The sequence below is a fragment of the Diadema antillarum genome, unplaced genomic scaffold (assembly GCF_040938485.1).
Source record: "Diadema antillarum isolate AM-2024a unplaced genomic scaffold, OU_Dant_1.0 scf00000072, whole genome shotgun sequence".
NCBI classification, from domain to species: domain Eukaryota; kingdom Metazoa; phylum Echinodermata; class Echinoidea; order Diadematoida; family Diadematidae; genus Diadema; species Diadema antillarum.
In genome coordinates, this window is record NW_027270961.1 from 3,582,315 (window position 1) to 3,604,761 (window position 22,447).

A 22,447-nucleotide genomic window follows, 5' to 3' on the forward strand; every position below is an offset into this window, starting at 1 on the left:
CTTTTCTATTTGTCTTGTAAACGTGATTTTTTTTTAGCATGTGAAATAAAATGAATTTGATCTTGAATTTCAATTTCAATGGTGTTATTCATCTCAACCAGACACTTAAAGACAATATTTATGCAATCATAGCATCACAACTTTCCCGTTGGTTATCTTAATATTCTATGTGTGCTTTGGTATAGATGATCGACAATTCTGAACCCTCCCATGGAAATTATCAGTGCTATTTTTATACGGTACTATGAGACTACAAAATAATATGAAGCGGATCGAGCATGCAACTTGAATTCGAGTTAAGGAATGAAAATCTAGGCACTTCTGTTCCTTTTTTTTCTTTTTTGCTTGTCAGCTGAAGAAACCCGGAAGTGGAACTTGGAATGAGAAAGATGCGTTGAAGGTCTTTTTTTTTTCTTGTTAGCTGATGAAACCCGGAAGTGGCACCAAAAGTATAAAGTGCCCCCCTCCCTTGAAGATGGTGCCGGCCATGAAAAAAAAAAAACAAAAAACTACTTAAATGAAAGGGACTGATAATTACAGACATTAAGAATACTGACCTCCCCAGTCATAGGACAGTATCCAGAGTCATAAAATCAATTGATTCAAGAGAAATAAACAGAAAAAATAGTAAATGTGGGGTCGTGTGTATCGATAAAGATCTCTAATTTACTCAGTGTGCAATCCCCCACAGCAACTTAAACATTGAGGCCTATCATTGTGACTTTGCGCTTCAAAACAATCAAAAAGCTCACATGCACACACATAAACAAACTTTCGGTTTGACCTGAGAGTCACATACAACTACAAATCCAAGTATTGCAATGGTCGTTGCCTTTGACTGTTTTGTATAGGTATAATTTGTGTTGATACAAATTACTAATCACTTTGATTATTTTCGGATGGAAAGAACAACAAAAACATTATATATTATGGTAGTATTGGTAGAAGAGTTTAAATGCAAAATAAAAATCATAATAGATATATGTTGATTTCTTTTATTTTGATATACCATTTGAGATTAAGGCTGCCGAAAAACAGAGACAATATAATGAATATAATTATGTAAGATGACTTTAATGATACCTTCAGTCATACTACTTGCTATCTGACTCGTGCCATGTCATTGAAAAGACCGACTGCACACACACATATGGTACCAGGTACACATACACAAATGCACACACACATGAACTACGTGTTCACTTGCACTGTTTGGTTTGGTTTGTGTTCAAAATTCGTGAATAAGATTGGTGACTCATATCTGATTATTACGAGTCAACTAAAGGATTTAGATGGATCATCCTTCTTGATCTTTTCCATCATTTTTATAAACAACCAGCTCATCAGCTACCTTTTCCCTTCAATTCTTTATCTTGCCTTTCATGACAGTTTTGTTCAGCTAAATAAAAAAAATTAACATTTGAATAGGCCTAATATTGGCCTGCTTCGAAATATCTCCTAAGCTCATCTTCCTATTAACGTAAAAGGAGATTATTGAGTGACAGCATTCTTTTTTTTTAAAGTATATCTTTGTACAGCAGGGCAAGTATAAGCCTTTGAAGATAACCGTTTGTCACAGCACAGTTCACAAATCTATCTTATTGTGATGGTGTCGAGATCATGAGAAACTCCTATAAATTGCTTCACACAGGAGTGTGTGTGTGTGTGTGTGTGGGGGGGGGGGGGGTGTGGGGGTGGGGGCGGGGTCCCTGCTTTCGCGATACTCCTGAAACACACGTACACAGCGACAAAACGTGTGCGATCGATCCAACTAAAATAACAAAAATCGCGATAATTTTTTTCCTGACAGAGCTCACGAGCACGCAGCAATCGCAGGTAGGTCCTAAAGAAATTGCCCGACAGTACTGCCAGCGGGAAGACAGGTTTCCAGTGATCTTCATCCTGACAGGTGTTCGGAAGAAAGAGGCAAGTTATTAAATCGGAGATCGACGGTTGCAACTTGCGTTTAGACAGGGTAGGGCGAGGAAAATCTAAAATCGAGACGTTTGTAGTTAGAGTATGCTTAGTCCCATGCATAGAAAAACGCGTCTGCATGTGACATTTTGTGTGCTATGCATGTCGATACAGATTAAACTTTACAGTATTGGTGGAGATGAAAATTGGGCTTTTAACTTTTTGCGAGATACAGAAAACACTTATGAAATAGTACAGAGCATACCATTCTAAGAGAAATTCAAAGTTTATGTGATGAAAATCGGGTTTGGAATGACTTAAACATCCAAAAACAAAGTAAAACAAAGCGATCGTAAAAAAGTGTGGGTCCCACATTCCTAGCCGTTAGTCTTAGCGCTCTATCTGTATCTGTATCTGTATGGTTTAGTCAGCAAAATGTCCAGGAAGACACATCCACGCTAACTTGTAGAGAAGCACTACATGTGGATAGAGCGCGACTATTGAAATTGCATCAAATTTTGCTTGAACAGGGACAATGATGGGCATTGAACCACTGCGTTGGGGAGTTGGTTCCAGTCTTTAACAGTCGTTATGAAGAAGGAATCCCGGAAAACTGTAGCTCTGTGTCGTTGTTGAATAAATTTTTTATTATTGCCTCTGGTGTCACGTGCGTTGGGTTGAACGTAATTATACAGGGGGACGTTGACTAAACCGTTTTTCATTTTGTACAACATGCAACGCCTCTGAAGTCTGATGCTTTCTCCTTGTCTGGAGCGATTCCCAGCCCAACTCGGATAATGCCCTTGTAACAGATCCCTCTTCCGTGGTATAGGTGTTCGTGCAGAATCTGGCTGCCTGCCGTTGGATTCGCTCGAGAGAATTAATGGAGTGTTTAGTGGTAGGGTCCCAGACGGATGATGCGTATTCGAGTATGGGTCTCACTAGGGCCAGATATGTAGCAGATTTCACTTTCGTATCACAGTTCCATAGGTTTCTGCGGATGACATTCTGCACATTTTGGGCTTTCTTAAGAACTTGCTGAACTTGCTGCTCTGTTTTGGATATCTCAGCCATTTCAAAATCAATTTTCATAAAATAAATGTTGAATTCTTCATGGAATTATACGCTCTTTCATATTTCATAAGAGGTTTCTCATTATCTCACCAAAAAAAAATGTTAGAAATCTGAAATTAGGTCTCGACGTCTCAACCAAATCTATACGATCCCTTTTAGTACTGTTTATGTTTGCATGACGAGTGTGTGTCTAGTAACAGCAGAGAAACTTCAGTGTGAATTATTATCATTAAAGCCTGTTGTTGTGGTTCACTCAGCAAACTTCCAGGCTTACACGTTGTTGCAATAAAGAGATGTAGGACGAGCGTTTACCATAAAAGACCTTTGTAGCTTCCTTTATTCTCTCTTGCATATGACGTACAATACTCGATGCAATGCAACGCAATGCAGTACAGTGAGGTATGATATCGTAAAACGGGAACGTGCGGTGGTATGCGGTACATGGTACGATATGCAGTAGCAGTAGTAGCTGTAGATACTGTAGCTAGTTGTAGTATATGCAGTAGTAAAATTCAACAACTGTGTCTGTTACACCTGAAATAATGATCAAACACACATAATATAAACACAGTTAACTCAACTTTCTGTTATGTGTACAAGTTATGCCAATCAATACAACTGTATGTGCATTCACCTTTCCCTGAATGCTATAACAAATACACTTGAAGTGTATCTTTCAACTTCTGTTAAATTTTGGCACCAAATTCCTTCACATGTGCATGTGCCACCAAAGGAAAAAAGATTCACATTCATGTTCATGCACATGTCTGAACTGTCTTACAAGTCATGATATAATCTACATCAGCTGTTGCTGTTATATCTTTGTGTTATATTGTCCAAAGGTATCAATGAAATATCTTTTTGCTCATACAGGGTTTTGTTCTTTGTTTTTACATAAACAGTCCTTGCTCATCATCAATACATCACTGGTTAGAAATCTGTTGCATCCAACATACATGTATTATCCAACCTTTACCAATAGGTAAACCAGTTGCAAGTTTAACATGTGAATGATTCTTTGATTGCATCTCACAGGACTGCCTAACTACCATAAATCAGCCACTCGAGGAGTTTGTTCATGTGAAACAGGCTGAAATAATAAACTGTGCCACTACTTTGTTTAATTATTCCCAATATAAACGTCTGCAATGACATTATACAGTATATGTGATTATTACCAAAGGGCGCCTAATTTGAGACTATGCGAAAGGCGTATCACCTTATATTTACCCCAAAATATCACTCCGCCTCTTAATATAGGCGTGAACCGGTTACCAAGGAACACCAAGCCAGCTAATTACTAATAAAATAGTTCCTGAACAGACCGAATTCACATTATTGTCCCCGCCGAACGAGTTCGAGCAGGGGACTATGAAACGGGCTCCGTACGTGTGTGTGTGTCCGTCCGTGCGTCCGTCCGTGTGCGCGTCCGTGTGTGATCAAAATGTTCAAAATGCTACTCCTTCGCCATTTCTAACCCGATTTTGATTCTGTTTGCTTTATATGATAGCACTACATGGGAGCTTTGAAACTTCTATACAGAATTTCAATTGTGACCTTTGACCTTGACCTTTGACCTATATTGTACATTTTGCTTCAAAATGCTACTCCTTCGCCATTTCTAACCCGATTTTGATTCCGTTTGCTTTATATGATGGCACTAGGTGAGGGCTTCAAAACTTCTACACAGAATTTTGACCTTTGACTTCTTTGACCTTTGACCTTGATTTTTGACCTATATTGTACATTTTGCTACAAAATGCTACTCCTTCGCCATTTGTAACCCGATTTCAATTCCGTTTGCTTTAAGTGATGGCACTAGGTGAGGGCTTCAAAACTTGTACACAGAATTTTGACCTTTGACTTCTTTGACCTTTGACCTTGATTTTTGACCTGTATTGTACATTGCCTACAAAATGCTACTCCTTCGCCATTTCTAACCCGATTTTGATTCCGTTTGCTTTATGTGATGGCACTAGGTGAGGGCTTCAAAACTTCTACACAGAATTTTGACCTTTGACTTCTTTGACCTTTGACCTTGATTTTTGACCTATATTGTACATTTTGCTACAAAATGCTACTCCTTTGCCATTTGTAACCCGATTTCAATTCCATTTGCTTTAAGTGATGGCACTAGGTGAGGGCTTCCAAACTTCTACACAGAATTTTGACCTTTGACTTGTTTGACCTTTGACCTTGATTTTTTTACCTATATTGTACATTGGCTACAAAATGCTACTCCTTTGCCATAAACCCGATTTCGATTCTGTTTGCTTTATGTGATGGCACTAGGTGAGGGCTTCAAAACTTCTACATAGAATTTTGACCTTTGACTTCTTTGACCTTTGACCTTCATCTTTTTACCTATATTGTACATTTTGCTACTAAATGCTACTTCCGGCGGGGACATATATTACGCACCGCGTAATTTCTACTTTTCCTTGTTTTTACTGCAACTGCGAATTCACCTCAAACACAATTATCAATCCTTACAATTGTTCTTCAAACAATCAATAACACTCCATATCGCTTTCTCAAACCCCAAGCAGACACCAAATGTCTTTTAAACTTGCACTAATTACAGCACGCTCAAGGGCCGTCAATCAAACTTTCAATAGGCAAGTGTACACAATGTCAGTGTCGTGAACGATCGAAGCTAAGAATGCTAACTGATCGAGCAAACCACAAATCTAACAATCGCCCTTTGCACTATCAAATTGATCCACAAGGGTTACAAAACTATAGATTTTCAGGTCTAACAATCCCACCTTCTTAACTGGCATAAATCTTACAAAAAGACACTCGGTTCTGGAAGTTGCGAATGAGTGCTTCATCTCGAATACTCGCTGTGTGGTGATGCATCATAAAACACGCCAGACGCACGCTAGTCTCTTCACCAGCCGTGCTTAACTATCCAAGCAAATTATATGAAGCACAGTTAACACTGTATCAAGAAGTGTACAAATGGCAAGATATGGGTATAAACTTATAAGAATTGCTTCCAGTCAGCAATATCTCAAACACGCCTTGCCTTTGGAGAGGCAATTAAAAAATAAGTGTACAAATGTATGCCACCTTCATTATTAACATGTCATATCATGACACCTGTAAAGAAGAAAAAAGAAAAGAAAACGATTTTATTATTTTGGTATCATTAAACTTTTCGAACACAAAGCTTCCAAGAAGATATTTTATGCGAATTTGGCCTTCTGATACCACTTTTACTAGTGTATCTTGAATTGGTATTTTAAGTATTTACATAACCGCACCAGCGACCCCAACCCCTACAGAGCGCCACGCACCGGGGTTAGTATTTACACTCAGTAGACTACGAGTAAATTATTTACCGGGTAGAACTTCCAACCAAGGACCACTTTTGTTTTTATCTTTCTTTTCCTACAGAAAGAGGTCTGTGTCTTTATTTCCAGAGTCCTACATGAACTTTAATTGTCAGTGGTGGTTCCAGGGGGCGGGAACATGGGGGGGGGGGGGGGGGGGGAATGGCGCACCGGGCGCGCCCCCTCTCTATTTTTTATTAAAACAAAAGGAAAAGAAAAAATGGGGGGGCGCATGCGCTCCCATTTAATTTTGTAAAGGCGCCTTCCCTTTACGGAATTCCTGGATCCGCCTCTGATTATTTCAATAGAAACAGTCCTACTTTCCTGGTAGGACTTAAATTTAGACCATAAGAGATGGCAAGATTTCTGGCAGTTTCCCTGCTAACTCAGTAGGCCTAGTCAAATGAGCTAGATATGGAGCTGCCAAATCTCCCTGGTTTTGCAGGAACACCCCCCCCCCCCCCTCGAAAAAGGTAAAATGACCTGACAAGTGATGTAGAATAGGAAAGCTTCCTTGATTTGAGATCAGTAAAAAAAATCTATTGAGATACACCTAATGCAACGTGCAATGAGGTATCTTCTTGCCTGCTCTTCGGCCTAATTCTGTTGTCTGAATGTTGGCAGCCCTGCTTGTTAGATGCCAGGTGAATACAAGTGAATTCAGCCTACAGCCAGGTGGTGAGGGTTATCCCCCCCAAAAAAAAGAAAAAAAAAAGATAAGAGTTGCTTTTATATCCCCCCCCCAAAAAAAAAAACAACAAACAAACAAACAAACATGTACCAGGTATTGTTCATGGCTGAAAATTATATGTTCAACCTTTTATATTGCTTCACATTTAGGAGGTGCATTCCCTGATGCTGTTACATTTGTGTTGAAATAATTCTATGCAAATCATTACTTTCTGTGCATGTAGGCAAAGAAAATCAGCGGTCAGCATGTCATCCCGTGCAATGAGAAAGCTCCATAATGAACCTGACATCACACTTTTGAGTGCAGACCAGGAAGATGACGCTGAAGATGGAGTGGTCGATGAGGATGAAATGGAGTCAGGACACAAGGCACACAAATCTTCTAAGGACAAAAAACAGAAAGTCATAAATCCTTTTGAATTGGTAAGATGCACCATAGACTGTAGTCATAATAATAATAATAATAGAAAAAAAATTAATGCAATCATCTGTCAGGTTCGATCTTGATGACTGAGAGTCTGTCCATATTGAAATTCCATATGAAATACCAAGTAGCTTTGATTCTATTCCAGTAATCCTGACATTGTAAGAAGTGACTGCTGGGCCCTGTTTTATGAAGAGTTGAAATTGATTACATAGTTGATTTCAACTGTTATCTTTTGATAAAAAGAGGCCCAGCTAATCATTTTCTCTTTTCAGTAGAGGGCATCGATAAACTGTAGTTGGAAATTACATGGCATCTTGCAAAGTATCTTGCAGAGGCAAGTTGAGGTTGTTTTTGATACAGTGAAGATGAGAAAAATGAAAAATCCGTGCACGTGCATGTCACATCAGTTGTCTACTAATCTATTTCTGTCATGACAGAAGAAAGAAAATGAACTGCAGGACTTTTACCTTCTTCATCTCGTCTAATATCCATGATATCGAAATCAATTTGAGGGCAAGAGTCCTCTGACATCATTATCTCCTGTTGTTTGTTAATGTGCAGCTGAATGACCTGGACGATGGGCCGGCGCTGTCGGATGAAGAAGCGGAGTCGGCTGCAGTAGAGAAGAGTGTGAGTGAAGGTCTCCAGAATGGGGTGGAGGCAAGAGAGCAGTCAGCTGCAGAGAGTAAATCCAAAAGGAAGCGGAAAAAGAAGAAAAAGAAGCAGCGGGAGAAGGAAAATGGAAGTCAAGCTGATGGCGAACATCCTGGTGATGTATGTGATACTTTCATGGTGTATGGCTTTTCCTAATTTATCAGCATTATCATTATTTTTTCATTAATACAGTCAACCTTGCCAAGGCCAAACCCAAGGGGACCGGAGAAAATCATTCAATTTACATTAATTTCATGTCACACAATAGAATAAAACTCTGTTTATATTGGCATGTGCAAGAATATTTCTCTGACTGAGCAAATTTTTGACTTGTGCAAGATCAATGTAGGCAAGTTTGACTGTATCATTGATATATTTTGTTCTGGTTTTCCCCTTATTGGATCTAGGACAAACCTATATGGTGTTATCAGTTGGTATAAGGTATACATCCAAAACTTACAGACTTGCAAATCATAAAACTAGTGTCTTGATTGGACAGAGGAAACTGGCCCAAATATTCCTTCTGCAAGTGCTTTTCTGAAGAGACCGTATGTTTGCTTTTCCATATCCCAGGAAGTACCATGTAGGGAATCCACTTTAAGCCATCACAATCCAAAAGTGTGATTTATAGATGGATAAAGTCATAGATTGCCAAATATGTTTTTAAAAAAAAATCAATAATGTAATCCTCGCATGCCCCAAATAATGTTAGGGTGTGTGGCATACACAAGGTTACAGAATGCTTATTAAAAAGGAAGAAAAAAAGATACTGAGCCAAAATGAGCATTTTGAAGTAAAGTCACAAAATTCATGGAAGTGAAATCTTTTCTGAAGGTCTACATTTATGGAGATGTGATAAGTGTATTATGACATCATTCTCAACTATATTATATCATACAATCCCTGCTGAGTATTTATAAAGATTCCTCACTTGGCTGTGTGAAATATAGCCTATTTGAAGACTGAGATTCTTTACAGAGGACTCACCCCATCACACATAGTGACTTGAATGGCAATAAAGATATGCCAATCATTCCATGTTGAAATTTGTTGTTAAACTTGTCTTTTCAGGAAGATGAGATTGATGCTGGCATCAGGGAGGTCAATGAGATGTTGCGGTTATGCCCCTCCCTAGCAACCAGTGCCTCCACTTCCTCAGATCACAGTTCTATCAAGGCGAGTCATTCAAAACCTCTAATGGCCATTGAACACAAGCATCTGAATCCAGAGAATGAGTTGAGGAGGATATTTGGGTCCAATGTCATACGCAGCGAACAGAGGTATGTACAGTCATCTCTACCAGCCTGGTTGTTAAATTGATTTGTCAGCTTGTCTGTATCATTATCTCTTTGGGTTTTTTTTTTAAATTTTATTATGTTTGATGTTCAAAAAGTTCAGGGAAATCTACAACTTTTCAATGTGCAAAATGCTACAAATACATCTCTTTTATTAGCACAGCAAAATTTTCATAGCCAAATTCATGTTTGAAGATGCTTTCAAATGTCAGGCATTGGCAACAACTTCAGGAACACTTTGCTTTGAATGAAACTAAGAATTTGTACAACGTGTGTGATGTGTTATGTTATTTAGTTATGTGAATGCATGTGTGGCATGCATACATGAATGCATCAAATGAATCATTAATGCCATGAACTCATAGCTCTTTGGAACTTAAGAGATACAAATGCACCTTACACTATCAGGTGAATGTCAAACTTATGCTGTGCATTAACTTAGCAGAAGCAGAATCTGTGTCTGCTGAACTATCTTGCCTTCTCACTGACCTTTGTTGGTTCTGTCTTGTGTTTTTTCCAGTGACCAACTGTACAAACAAAAATGTTAAAGGCTGAGATATGGTTCGGTTGATCGATGTCATTATTGAAATATGTACCTGCTGTGTATAAATTCTGTCATGTTCATCTCTGTGACATAACTTGGTATCTCTTCAGGCACAGAGGCAGAAACAGACCATATCAGAAGCCCACGTGGTTGGTGTCGGCAAAGCCAACATGGCCGAAAATGTCAAAGACAGGTAGGAATGTGTTGAAACTTGACCTTCGCATGTTGCATAGTGGTGTATACGATCACCTCATTCATTTGCACGTAGCATACATTATGACCATTGTACAAGACCAGAACGCTAACAACAAAGTGACTACAGTTTCATGGGACGGGGAGGATTGATATTTATGTTGCATGTTGGTGTGTAAGATTACCTTATTCATTTGCACGTAGCATACATTACGACCAGTGTACAAGACCAGAACGCTAACAACAAAATGACTGCAGTTTCATGCAACGGGGAGAATTGATATTTAATGACTTAATATTTAACAAGTAGAGTTTGGTTGAGTATCAAGTTTTAATGTTGCTTACTTGTCCATCTATTCCAGGTTTGTCAATGAAGCACATATCCACAGAAGGAAGGTAAGCAAGCATTTGTAAATGACTGTTATTGATTCCACTTGATAAGATGTATAAAAGTCATACATTGCAATGTATTCATGGAGTGAAAGGTGATAGGGAGGTTGAATTGAAGAGACAGAAAGAAAGGGAAAGAGAGCAAATGACTAGGCGAAACATGTGCTGACGCAATATAGCAGGGTAAAAAGCATGACCTAAAGATTCGACTACACTTTCAGAGATGGTGCCTTATGCCACTCACATTTATTTCCATCTCCCCGATACAGATATCAAACATTTAGCTACGAGCACTCCAAGGATTATCAGAATGTTCAGTTTGACTTTCTGGATGCAGTTGAATCTATGAACCCCGCAAACATAATGGTGAGTTTGCAGCTCTAAACCTGGTAGCAGGGTGCTTCTTATGCCAATTACGAAAAGCAAGCTAAAAAATGCATGCATGATTTTTTATGATATGCAGTAGACCGTGTGAGAGTCATATAATGAAGACTGTTGGATTATTATTTTCTGAAGGTGGTTATGAAAGAAATGAGCTGAATGCTGTAAGAGCTTCACCTCTGAGAAAGGTTGAGTGGCCATTGCTGCAGGCGATGAGTAAGGGATGGAGCTTAGTAAAGATGGTGTAGTACATGGACAGAGTCTGGATGTGCAATTGGGTATACTGGACATGAATGTAAGATGGACTGCTGGTCTGCCAGTAGAGAGAATGTATGTGGATTTTGTACCAGGTAATGGTGGTAAGGTGCACCTTAATAGGGAATGGTGTTGACATTTAAGTACCCTTTATGAATTTCAGTGGCTTCTAGGATGCATCAGGGCCCCGTTTTATCAAAAGATACAATCGATTGTAAATTCCCTTACCACACAGGCTGCCATAGACTTATGATAGAAATCAACTATATAATCAATTATAACTATCCATAAAACAGGGCCCTGGTGTTCCATTGTTTGATTGATTAGTGCAATCCGTAAGGTGGTGTCTTGTCAGTTAGGGTTTGCACAAGGAGGAGCCATGAATGTGAATATATTATTTGTGAAGCTAGCATATCACAAGGAAAATTAACTTGTTGCATGTCTGAAATCAATTGTGGAAGTGAGAGAAGTTCAAAGATGTTAAATTTTGTTGTCTACAGGCAATAGTCAATGCACATCCTTACCACATAGACAGCCTCCTTCAATTGAGCGAAGTCTCCAGAATAAATGAAGACATGGGAATGGCCATTGATCTCATTGGTGAGTTTTTACCCTTCCAACACTACCATTAACTCTTTTACAATGTATAAAGCCCGCGAGCCCAATTTAATGCTGCAGTAGACTAAACCGTGTATGGGTTCGTGATTACAGGTATACATGATAGTGCGGACCCCTCTTGCAGTCTCAGCTGCTATACAAAAATCATGAGATTATGACTTGTGTGTGACATAAATGATCCCTTTGTGTCATTGTGGTGACAAACTTTCAAAATGGCCTTTTTTTTCCCCCCCTGAACGTCAGCCTTAGGGGAAAAAAAAATCAAGATATGGGCTTTGACTTGTGGTCATGTTTCGCCAATATTTTGCAGGCTGGCATTTCTTTGTAGGAGATATGATGAAAAGCTCTAAAATGGGATGTTGAATGACTTGAGTAATTTTGCTATCAATGAGTGTAAAGTTGTATGTGCTATTAGTTTGTGTCATAATGCAATGTATTTGGCCTTTTAAAATTGTTATTACACATGAAATAAATTGCAGAAAGTGACAAATTTATTTTCTTTTTGTGTTTTACTGTGTCTGCTTATCATACTTCATGCTATTTTTGACAAGAGTAATTATTTACTATCATATCTCTTTGTTTTTTTCCCACAATTTTGCATCTCTCTTTGTATTTCATTTATTTCCCTCTGCACTCTCTTCTCTTCCTGTCTATATAATGTTGTCTTTACATTGCTTCATGGCTACTTCTTGTATACTCTTCTTTCTTTCCACTCATCTTTCTTTCTCTCTATCCATCTGTCTCTCTGTCTCTCCCTTTCTTTGTCTCTCTATCTCTCCTGTTTCTCTCTATGAATCTCTGTGTGTACAGAACGTGCTCTCTATGCCAGTGAATGTGCCTTCCACACTCTGTTCAGTGTTGCTGAGGGTCTGTGCCAATTGAGCTACAATAGACCTGAGAACAGGGGTCTCTTTCTTGCTCTCTTCAAACACCTCACTTACCTGGGCCAGAAGGGGTGCAATCGGACAGCCCTTGAGTTCAGCAAGCTCCTCCTTGGGTAAGAATCTAGTGTGTTGCCATTAGTGTGGGACAATCGTGGCTCTTTCAATTTGCCAGCTCGCATTAATCAGGGATGATGGTAAAATATGGTAAAATGTAGAACTTGTAATTCTATACACAAAGTCTAAGAGGGGTCCCCGAGTGTGTGTGGTATGTGTGTGTGTTTAAAAAAAATTGTTCTGTAGGCATGTGTGGACTTCAGTGTTTAGGAGCTTTAATCATCCAGTTATTTACCACCCAACATTGAAGATGCTGAAGATTGTTGTGTGTGTGTGTGTGTGTTTGTGTATGTGTGTGTGTGCAGGTGTGTGTGTGTTTGTGTGTGTGCGCGGATGCGTGTGTATCTTGTGTATGGTACAGCTGACTCTTGATATAATGAAGTCCTGGGGACAAGCAGTTCATTCAAACCATGCAAATAGAGTATATGTATAAAGATAAGTTAAGAATAATTTTGGGACCTGAATATTTACTCTGTTGTGACAAAATTCTGTTAAAACCATGCTCATTAGAATGGGAGTGTACTCTACATATGTACCATTCTTTCACGTTTGCAATTATATCAAGTCTTTAATATTATTTGCAATTCCTGTATGTATTCTTTTCATTTGTTCATCTGTGTGAAGCCTCGACCCGTCAGGAGATCCCCTGGGTGTGCTGCTAATGATTGACTACTACTCCCTGAAGACAGAGCAGTACGCCTTCTTCATCAAGATGTATGAGGAGTGGGAGGTACATGGATCTTAAAGATAATATAAAGTTTTGGTACCTCAAAAGTTTCCTTGTCTTAGTTTGTGTTTCAGGTTAAAGTACCTTTCATATAACTAATACTGTGAGACTTACTCTCCCCAAAGTGCTCTCATGTCTTAGTAATCATGCAATAATGGTTTCGTACAATACGTGTATATTGATTGTCGTGGTACCGCGTCGAGTCAAACTAACGGCTCGTTCAAATTTTTCAGAGCCGCTCTGCTCTGGTACGAAACCATTATTGCATGATTACTAAGACATGAGAGCACTTTGGGGCGAGTAAGTCTCACAGTGTTAGTTATATGAAAGGTACTTTAACCTAAAACACAAACTAAGACAAGGAAACTCAGGGAAACTTTTGAGGTACCAAAACTTTATATTATCTTTAACTCTTTCCTTAAACAAAATTCAGTGCATGTGGATGGTTCATTACTTACCAGTGTGGTGGTAGTTCATGATCATCATTCTGTTTGGACATTCTTGAAATTCTAAAAATAGATTTAAAAAATGATGATAATGATGATGATAATAATGATAATAATAATAATAATAATAATAATAATAATAATAATAATAATAATAATAATAATAATAATGATAATGATAATAATAATAATAATAATAATAATAATAATAATGATAATAGTAATAGTAATAATAATAATAATAATAATGATAATAATAATAAATATGATAATAATAATAATAATAATAATTATTATTATTATCATTATTATTATTATTATAACAATAGCATCTTATATAGTGCATAATACAAGCATAAGTCGCTATGTGCTTCACATTCATAACATTATGCATAACAAAAATACAAACAGAAATCTGTTATTCCTGGTATGACTTCCATCTTATAAATGAAATGTCTGATTTTTATTTATTTTTCTCTGTTTGGAAATTGGAAGAAAAGAGGATATATCAGCAGAAAGGTGAGGAAAAGGTTATTGAAGCCACCTCATGACGTATCTGTATGCCCCTCTACATCCACAACACAACATGGAAGACTTCAGAGATCAAACTCATTATAACAGGCTAAAGCCAAGAGGTGGTAGTATGTCAGCAAATCAAAGTCCTCATGTATATTGATTGAGGAATGGGACACTTGGCAACAAACTTGATCAGGCGAGAGCGTGTCTGTCACCGGCACAAGAGGTCCTTGGCTCTTGCCCCACTGGGACCAGCTTTAGCCAGTGTTGTATATTTCATATGCAATTCCCTCTATTTATAGAAAGGAAAGCATCTTACCTTTGCAATAGGAGATTGAAAAAGACATCCTGTGTATAAAGACAGAGTCACAAGTCATGTATGCGATGGATCCCACTTCACCTCTTACTAAGAGCAGGGTGAAACCACGATGAAGTGGTCTCTTCAAGGAAAAGGGATGAACTACTCCAACCCCCAGTGCTTTCTTCCCTGGTGACCAGTAATGGTCAATAAGCGATATCAGCCAAGCTTATCATGCCATGAATAAGAGGGAAAATAAAGAAGAGTCAATGGATCTGTGATCTAAAGTGTAATACCATCTGCATGTTGTATTGCAGAGCTCAAAGAAAGACAATTTGACATGTTGACCTTATGCCACCTACACAACACATGATGTATCTGAGGAATTTATTTCTTGAAATGCTAGAAATAATTTGAAATCTTGAGATTATTATTGATAACCAATGGCTTTCATTTTCTTGATTCTTTCTTTCTTAACATTTTTTTTTTTCAGGCACACAGGAATCTTTCACAGCTGCCAAACTGGGCTTTCTCCATCGCCATGGCACATTTCCGTAGCAACTCTTCATCATCTTCGTCGTCGTCATCATCATCAGCAGCAGCGGCCGCATCATCATCATCATCACCATCAACATCATCGTCTTCTTCGGAGCATACCAGTACCAAGCGTGCAGACAATCTCTTGCAAGATGCACTCCTCATGTTTCCCTCGGTGAGTGCGCCCTCAACCAGGCGTTCTGGATTTAGAAAGATGATGTAAGGAATATAAAGTGCACTCAATGGATGTAATACACACATAAGCACTTTGTCTGCTTTGTAAACTTGTGAAATGCTGTTTTTGTTTAGGTGAAACAATTCTCGTCTCTAGGAGTACAAGAGGAGTAAAGATCGATATCTAGGAATCAAATCAATCAGATATAATTTGATCATCCTACATTCAGGCAGTTGATATTGAGTGCACTTTGTGATTGTGATTGCATGGGCTCATTGAATGTAGCAAAATCATAAAACTTGATGGAAAATAGCAATGAACATTGATCGTGGTTGGCTTAGCTTGATTTCTTTTTTACCTTCAATTAAGATACTGCATCAGACACTTCGTAATGAAATTTGGTTGTTTAGCATCTATTTGTCAAGACCCTTTATGTAGGCATGTCTATTTTAAATGTCTTTGTCATAATCACTGCACACAAACCCCCCCCAACCCCCCCCCCCCAAAAAAAAAAAACACCTGATGTTCAATGATGCTTTTCCTGATGGCTTCCAAAAATTGGCCTCTACCGTCAAGCTTTAAAGCCATAGTTGGGTCAAGCTGTGTTTGTGTGCAGTCTTCTTTTCATGATAAATACCCAACTGGCCACCCAAAAATTGAGTGTGATTGTGGTAAAAGGACTTTACAGTCTCACCAGGAAGACTGGTGCAAAGTCATTGTTTTGTGCATCCATTCTGGACCCTTTGCAGGTGTTGCATGCCCTCCTGGATAAATGCAGCATCCAGCCAGATGCAGTGATCGAGAGCCACGCCCTTTTCACTCATCATATGCCATCAACGTAAGTCCTGTCACACTGGAGACATTAAAGGACAAGTTCACCTTCATAAACATAAGGATTGAGAGAATGCAACAGTATTAGTAGAACACATCAGTGAAAGTTTGAGGAAAATTGGACAATCGATGCAAAAGTTATGAATTTTTAAAATTTTTGTGTTGGAACCGCTGGATGAGGAGACTACTACAGCTTGTGAGTCATATGCGTACAACAGTATAAAGAAAATGTAAAGAAAATTCAACATATTTTCACTTTTTTCGCATAATAAAAGAGCTCTTGACTTGCCTCTTTCTAAAGGGAGGGGGAATAATATTACCCACAACATTTGTTGGTAACAAGTCGGGGGAATGTGCACTTTTTTCAAAAGATGAAATTTTGTGAAATTCTCTATATATTTTCCTTATATTGTTGTACGCATGTGACATCTAAGTTATTCACACACTGCAGTAGTCTTCTCATCCAGCGGTCACAGAAAAAAAACTTCAAAAATTCATAACTTTTGAACGGATTGTCCGATTTTCCTCAAACTTTCAATGATGTGTTTTACTAATATTGCTACATTTTCTCAATCCTTATGTTTATGAAGGTGAACTTGCCCTTTAAAGACTTCTTGAAAATATCATAGATACCTGACCCATGCACAGTGAGTCTATTTGTAAAATAGTGGCATCAACAATTTTACTGCAACTGTATCCACTCTCGGCCAAGTTACACTTCAGAGATATGTCGTGTACCATGGTATTTTTTGCTAGATATTCCAGCACAATTTTTCGTTCAGTCAACATCCTTATTTGGATGTGTTTGTGTTTATGAAATTTAGAGAAGTTGACTAGTGTCTTCTACAAATGTTCATCATTCCTAGGGATCCAGCACCTGCTTCTTTTCACTGCTCTTTGCTCTTCTGCTTTTTAGATGCAGTAGGAGTGACATTCCAGTCTGTTTTCAAAATGTCATATCTTTTAAGTATGTATTTTTCTCTTGTTTGCACATGTTACATTTGTTTTGTTTTGGTGTGTGTGTGTTTTAAGGAGGGAAGGGTGAATGAAGGTTTTTGTTGGTCCGCAAACCCAAAGCTTGAAAAGAAATTAAACTAAAATATGGAATAATTACCAAAATAAAATATACACCTACCATTTTATCTGCCATGTATTAATGCATTAACTATACATGATATATTTCCACTGATTTAGGATTAGCGCTTGATGTATTTTCATTGTAGTATTACTTTCAATTTGAACAGAATAGGAAATATAAATCTTAGAATTTGCTAATCGAAATTAAACTTCAGTGTTGAGAACTACTATGTGTGTCAATCGGTTGATTCAGTGGAACGGAAAAAAAAAAATAACAGAATGCTTGATAAGCAACCGAGAGTTGGATGAAAACAAACCATTCTGGCTAGGTTGGTAGGTCTATGAAGTATATGTTTCATACAAATGTTCATGTATTTCTGTTTGCTTCTGTGCAGGAATAAGACTGCTCTCCCACAGCTAGTGGAACTGTTTGTGGCCAGGAATTACTCCTTCTGGAAAGAAGCAGAGAGCATGTTATGGCTGGAGAGGAATGCCAGAGAGGTCATCAACAGAGTGAATAATGGTGACCCAAAGGTCAAGGAGTACGCTGAAAAGTGAGTCACACTTCACAGGGACAGATCCATGAATTCCGTAAAGGGGGTGGGGGTGCAAAAAATATTTCTTGTGCTAGTTCTGGGTTTCATTTCAGTTTTTCCTTGTATTTCTTTTGTTTTAACAAAAAATAAGGAGGGGGCGCGCACCCAGTGTGCCCCCCTCTGGATCCGCCACTGCTTCATGCTTCGCCACTGGAGATCTATTTACTGAGATCTATGGCCAAATGTCAAGGGTTAAAAGCAGAAGATTTGCTATGAGAAGTGAGGCTAGCTTCCCAACATAAGGATGTGTGTCTAAATATTGACTCTGCAGTTTGCAAATGATTCCACTGTAGGTTTCGAAGGAGACCGAGCGTGGAAATGTGATTGTGTACAAGATCTCCTGTCTCATAGGTGTCATATGTGAATCTTCAATGAGCACAAAATCACATTGTATCACAGACTTTTGCCATTAATCTTAAAATTTGTTTTTGACATGGGTACATTTGTTTCAAGAGCAGATCGTAACATAAGGTCGTCAGTTGTGTATTTTCTGAAATTGAGGTAGAATAAATGGAGTAAAGATTGAATAAGGGTGAAACTGACCAATCTGAAGCTACATAGAGTGGAGTTGATCTGTGAAGACAAAATAATTTAATGAAAACAAAAGCAACAACAAAACTCAGACTCCAGGATGTATGATCAGCATGTTAACTTTTTTTTTTTTTGCTTACTAGGCGGGAATCTCGCTACCAAGGTGCACCACGCAATATCTACCGTCACATCTTCTTGTCAGAGCACCTAGGTGTGAAGTTGACGCTCCCCTCAGAACTTGCCAGCACCCCCATGATGTCGTATGATCCCCTCCCTCCTAGGGACTCTGTAGTCTCCTACACTCGACCAACAAGGTGAGAACATGAAATGTGCTGTACCCCTCCCTACTCCCACCCCCTTAACCCTAATCAGGCCGGGCTTCTTTGGCCATGCTGAATCCAGGGGGGGTCGTGAATTGTGCCCAATGTTCCACTTTATCCTAAAAACTTTGCAGATTTGTTAGCCTAGCCCCTGAAATGAGTATGAACATTTAAATTGTCCCCATCCTCCCGTCCAAGAAATGCTACAGTCCTCTACACCTCGCCTCTTCATGAGACTGCAGCATTTGACTGTATGCTCCCCCCCTTCCTTTTACTTAGTGCTTTCCTAAAATATGCATGTGAGGTGGAGGTAAACATTTGATCATGTTCCCCTCCCTGTGAGTGATGATGCAGTCCTGTATGTTTAAATCTCTTCCCTTGTTAAGACTATGTGCGCACCTACAGCTGCCTGTGAAGTAAGATGTGAAGTAAGATGTAAAGATCTGGTTGTGATTTCCTCTTCATATATCTTATGCTCAGCCCTTTAGGTGCGAGTGTGGCAGTCATTTAGACGACAGCCTTGTGTACTGTTGAGTATGAAAACATGTTGCAAGTGAAAGTTCTATATGAGTATTGCACAGTGAATATGATTTTCCAGACAATTTGGGAATAGGTTGACCAGCCCACCTGTTGGGAATTATGTAATGCCTTTTATTATTGGTAACTCTATTATAGATGTATTGATTATGTGGTATGATCTGTCATATAATGGACTTGCAAAAAGTTATCATTAATTGTGATAACATTAATTGAGATTATGTAATATTTTGAAGGTGTGCAAAGTTCTAACATTGCATGTTCGTTGAGTTTTCAAATGGTGGCCATATTATGTGTGAGCTGTTTATCCATCCATACCTCTATTTGCTCCCATGAAGTCGGCGGACCAGGACCACAGCTGGCAGTGGAGGAATGTTTGCAGAGTTTCTGCGTTCACTGGTGCCATCTTATATACCTCCAGTGAGTACTGTACTTTGCACCTGTTTTTTATTCTTAATGTTTGTGGTAATCTATTAAACATAGAAGTCATGGTGGATTGGCAAACACTGTGAGCAAGGGATAATAAGATTGCATGCTTCAAATGAAACCTTGGAGCTATTGCGTGGGAGCTACATTTTGTTCGAAACAGTACTCTATGATGAATGATAGAATCAAATATTGTTTAAAATATGATATCATTTTCAACATGAATAGGTATTGATGTATTTAAAAGATAAGTGTAGGGACAATTGAGCATTATAAAGCTGACTGGCGTGGGAAGGAACACACAGAATTATTCATCCAAAGCATTAGAAATGCTATTGAGGGAGGTTATGAGTCCCCAGGAGGAAGTCAATACCTTTTGCAAATGTCAAAAAATTTTTCAAGGTTGAAGAATAATGTCTCCCAACATTGTTTATGAATCTGACATTATTAATCTTCAGAGTTTTTTTTTAAAAATGAAACTAGCCCCACATAACATGAGAACATGCTCCACTTTTGTACCCAGAATAATGGTTTGAATTTTTTTCGGTGTTGGAATAGATTCAATGCAAATCTATAGTATTTAGTTTCCCTCCATCATAGAGAAGTTTTCATTGTTAGTATTCTAAGGAAAATTTCTTATGAAAGGAATCTGATTTTCAGGATTGCAGAAAGGACACACAAATTCTAAGGCCTTCCCATGAAGAATGTTACAAATGATCCTCTCTGTAATTCCATAACCCCATTTTATTACCATGCTATGTAACAGCCTGTTGCATAATATCTGTAGAAAAAACAACAATAGAACTGATCAATGAAAGGTAACTGAACACTATGGTCTATTTTCATGAGATGTTTTGCAGTTGATATCTTCTATACAAGTGGAATTTATTCAATTCAATTCAATTCAATGAAGGTTTATTGCCAATAAAAAAGAACATGCAGCTCATTAGCTGAAATTGTTCATTTTACAATTAAAACAGAAATACAACATTGTACAAAATAAATATATATATTTGTGAAATTGGCTATCGATATGAATATGAATATTGTAACCCTAATGTGCTTACATGCTGACTGGCCCATCCTTTAACATGTTTTATTCAACAGACAGCAAGGATTACGTGGAACTGAATACCAATGAAAAAGGGTCACATAGCCCTCAAAGTATATTTTCTCTTAGAGCAGTCTTCATGTTGACCTGTTACTCTGCTCAATGTTGGTGTGTTTGCAGAACATTAATCAGAACCAAATGTAGAGGACTAAATGTCAGTAAAATAGCATGGCATTCCATAACTATAACTATTACTTGATACATGGGGATACAGGGGAAACTCGGTATAACGAGCACTGCTATAACGAGATATCGGTTATAACGAGGAAATTTTCTCGGTCCCAAATTTCCTTCCACACAAGTCTATGTAAAATGTTACTCTTATAGCGAGATCGGCTATAACGAAATAACTGCTATAACGAAATAACTGCTATAACGAGATAAATTTTGTGACTTCCAAACAAAGAAAAACATAGTAAATCAAACCTGCTATAGCGAGGTAAAGCAAAATGCCTTCGGTAAAGCTTTACTTCGCCTGTATGTGCTATCATCTTCCGAGAGTGTAAAGCTTGATGCGCCAAAAACTGTCTTGTACACACATAATCATTTTCTTCAATGCACTCCAGCTAGCACTGCATGTTGTACGTGTGAAGTGTGTGTGTGCACGCACACTGATACATGCAGATAGTGGTGGGACGGCCATATGCATACATGACATCATCATGACGTTTAGCAGGTGTGAGGCAATCTGATGCTGTGATTGGCCTTCTACTTAGGGAATTCCCCGTCTTCACACACACGCAGTCATAATGTACATACAGAATGTGTCACATACACACACAGCATTGTGCAGACCATATTCAAGCTTTCCACACAACACAAACCCATACGATAACCACATACCAATCCACAGACGATCTTGATACAGTCGCAAGCTATATAAATTCACAAATTCAAACATCTACAATTAATAAGAAACACATTCTTCATATTGGATTTCCTTGGCAAAAACATCTTCTTACCCATAAAGGTGAGTAATTCCCTCACACACAATATCAAGTTTTCAGTATTGATTGAAATATGATGGGTAGTCCCACATGTGCAAATTAATGTCATTATTTTATGCCTTCTTTTATGCCTACTGATATAACGAGATATCGGCTATAACGAGGAAAATGACTCGGTCCCGACCATCTCGTTATATCAAGTTTCCACTGTATAGAGAATTAACAAACTAGGGTTGTTGTGTGGCCTGCTGGTCTCATGACAATCTGCACTATTTATGGAGGAATAACACTAAGTTAACAAATATGCAAAGTCTTGTAAAACATGTTGAAACTCTTTGTTTGTTTTCAAGGTCTTTTGTTCCTGATATCACGAGTATTCTTGTTTGTCCATGGTCTCTACCCTCCATAACCAGAACCCTGGAGATGCAGCAGCTGATGACGAGGATGACCTGGGAGCAGCGGGTGGGTACCTCAGTGAGAACAGCAACCTACGGCAAGGAGTGGGGGCAGTCATGGACGCCATGAGGGAACTCCTGCAGAATCTGGAGCCACTGCAGAGACCTGAGGGGGAGCCAGATCCTCAATTAGAAGAGTTCGATTGA

The 22,447-nt window shown here is 38.5% G+C and overlaps 1 protein-coding gene across 1 annotated transcript; it reads left to right on the top strand.

The window, feature by feature from the left end:
• Positions 1 to 1,777: 1,777 nt before the first annotated feature.
• On the top strand, positions 1,778 to 22,447 carry LOC139717204 (ribosome quality control complex subunit TCF25-like). Its single transcript, XM_071628706.1, has 17 exons — positions 1,778 to 1,926; positions 7,241 to 7,439; positions 8,005 to 8,217; positions 9,169 to 9,377; positions 10,047 to 10,129; positions 10,491 to 10,524; positions 10,788 to 10,884; positions 11,655 to 11,754; positions 12,583 to 12,769; positions 13,395 to 13,500; positions 15,251 to 15,311; positions 15,360 to 15,469; positions 16,219 to 16,307; positions 17,773 to 17,931; positions 18,648 to 18,818; positions 19,700 to 19,781; positions 22,259 to 22,447. Exons 2-17 carry the CDS (start codon positions 7,263 to 7,265, stop codon positions 22,445 to 22,447), a joined length of 2,067 nt encoding a protein of 688 aa, XP_071484807.1. The 5' UTR covers positions 1,778 to 1,926; positions 7,241 to 7,262.

Bases quoted from the DNA above. Each gene is read 5' to 3' on its own strand.
- LOC139717204 (XM_071628706.1), top strand. From the start codon at position 7,263: ATGTCATCCCGTGCAATGAGAAAGCTCCATAATGAACCTGACATCACA. The intron at 7,440-8,004 runs GTAAGATGCACC...GTTAATGTGCAG, and splicing joins TCATAAATCCTTTTGAATTG to CTGAATGACCTGGACGATGG. The intron at 10,525-10,787 runs GTAAGCAAGCAT...TCCCCGATACAG, and splicing joins CACATATCCACAGAAGGAAG to ATATCAAACATTTAGCTACG.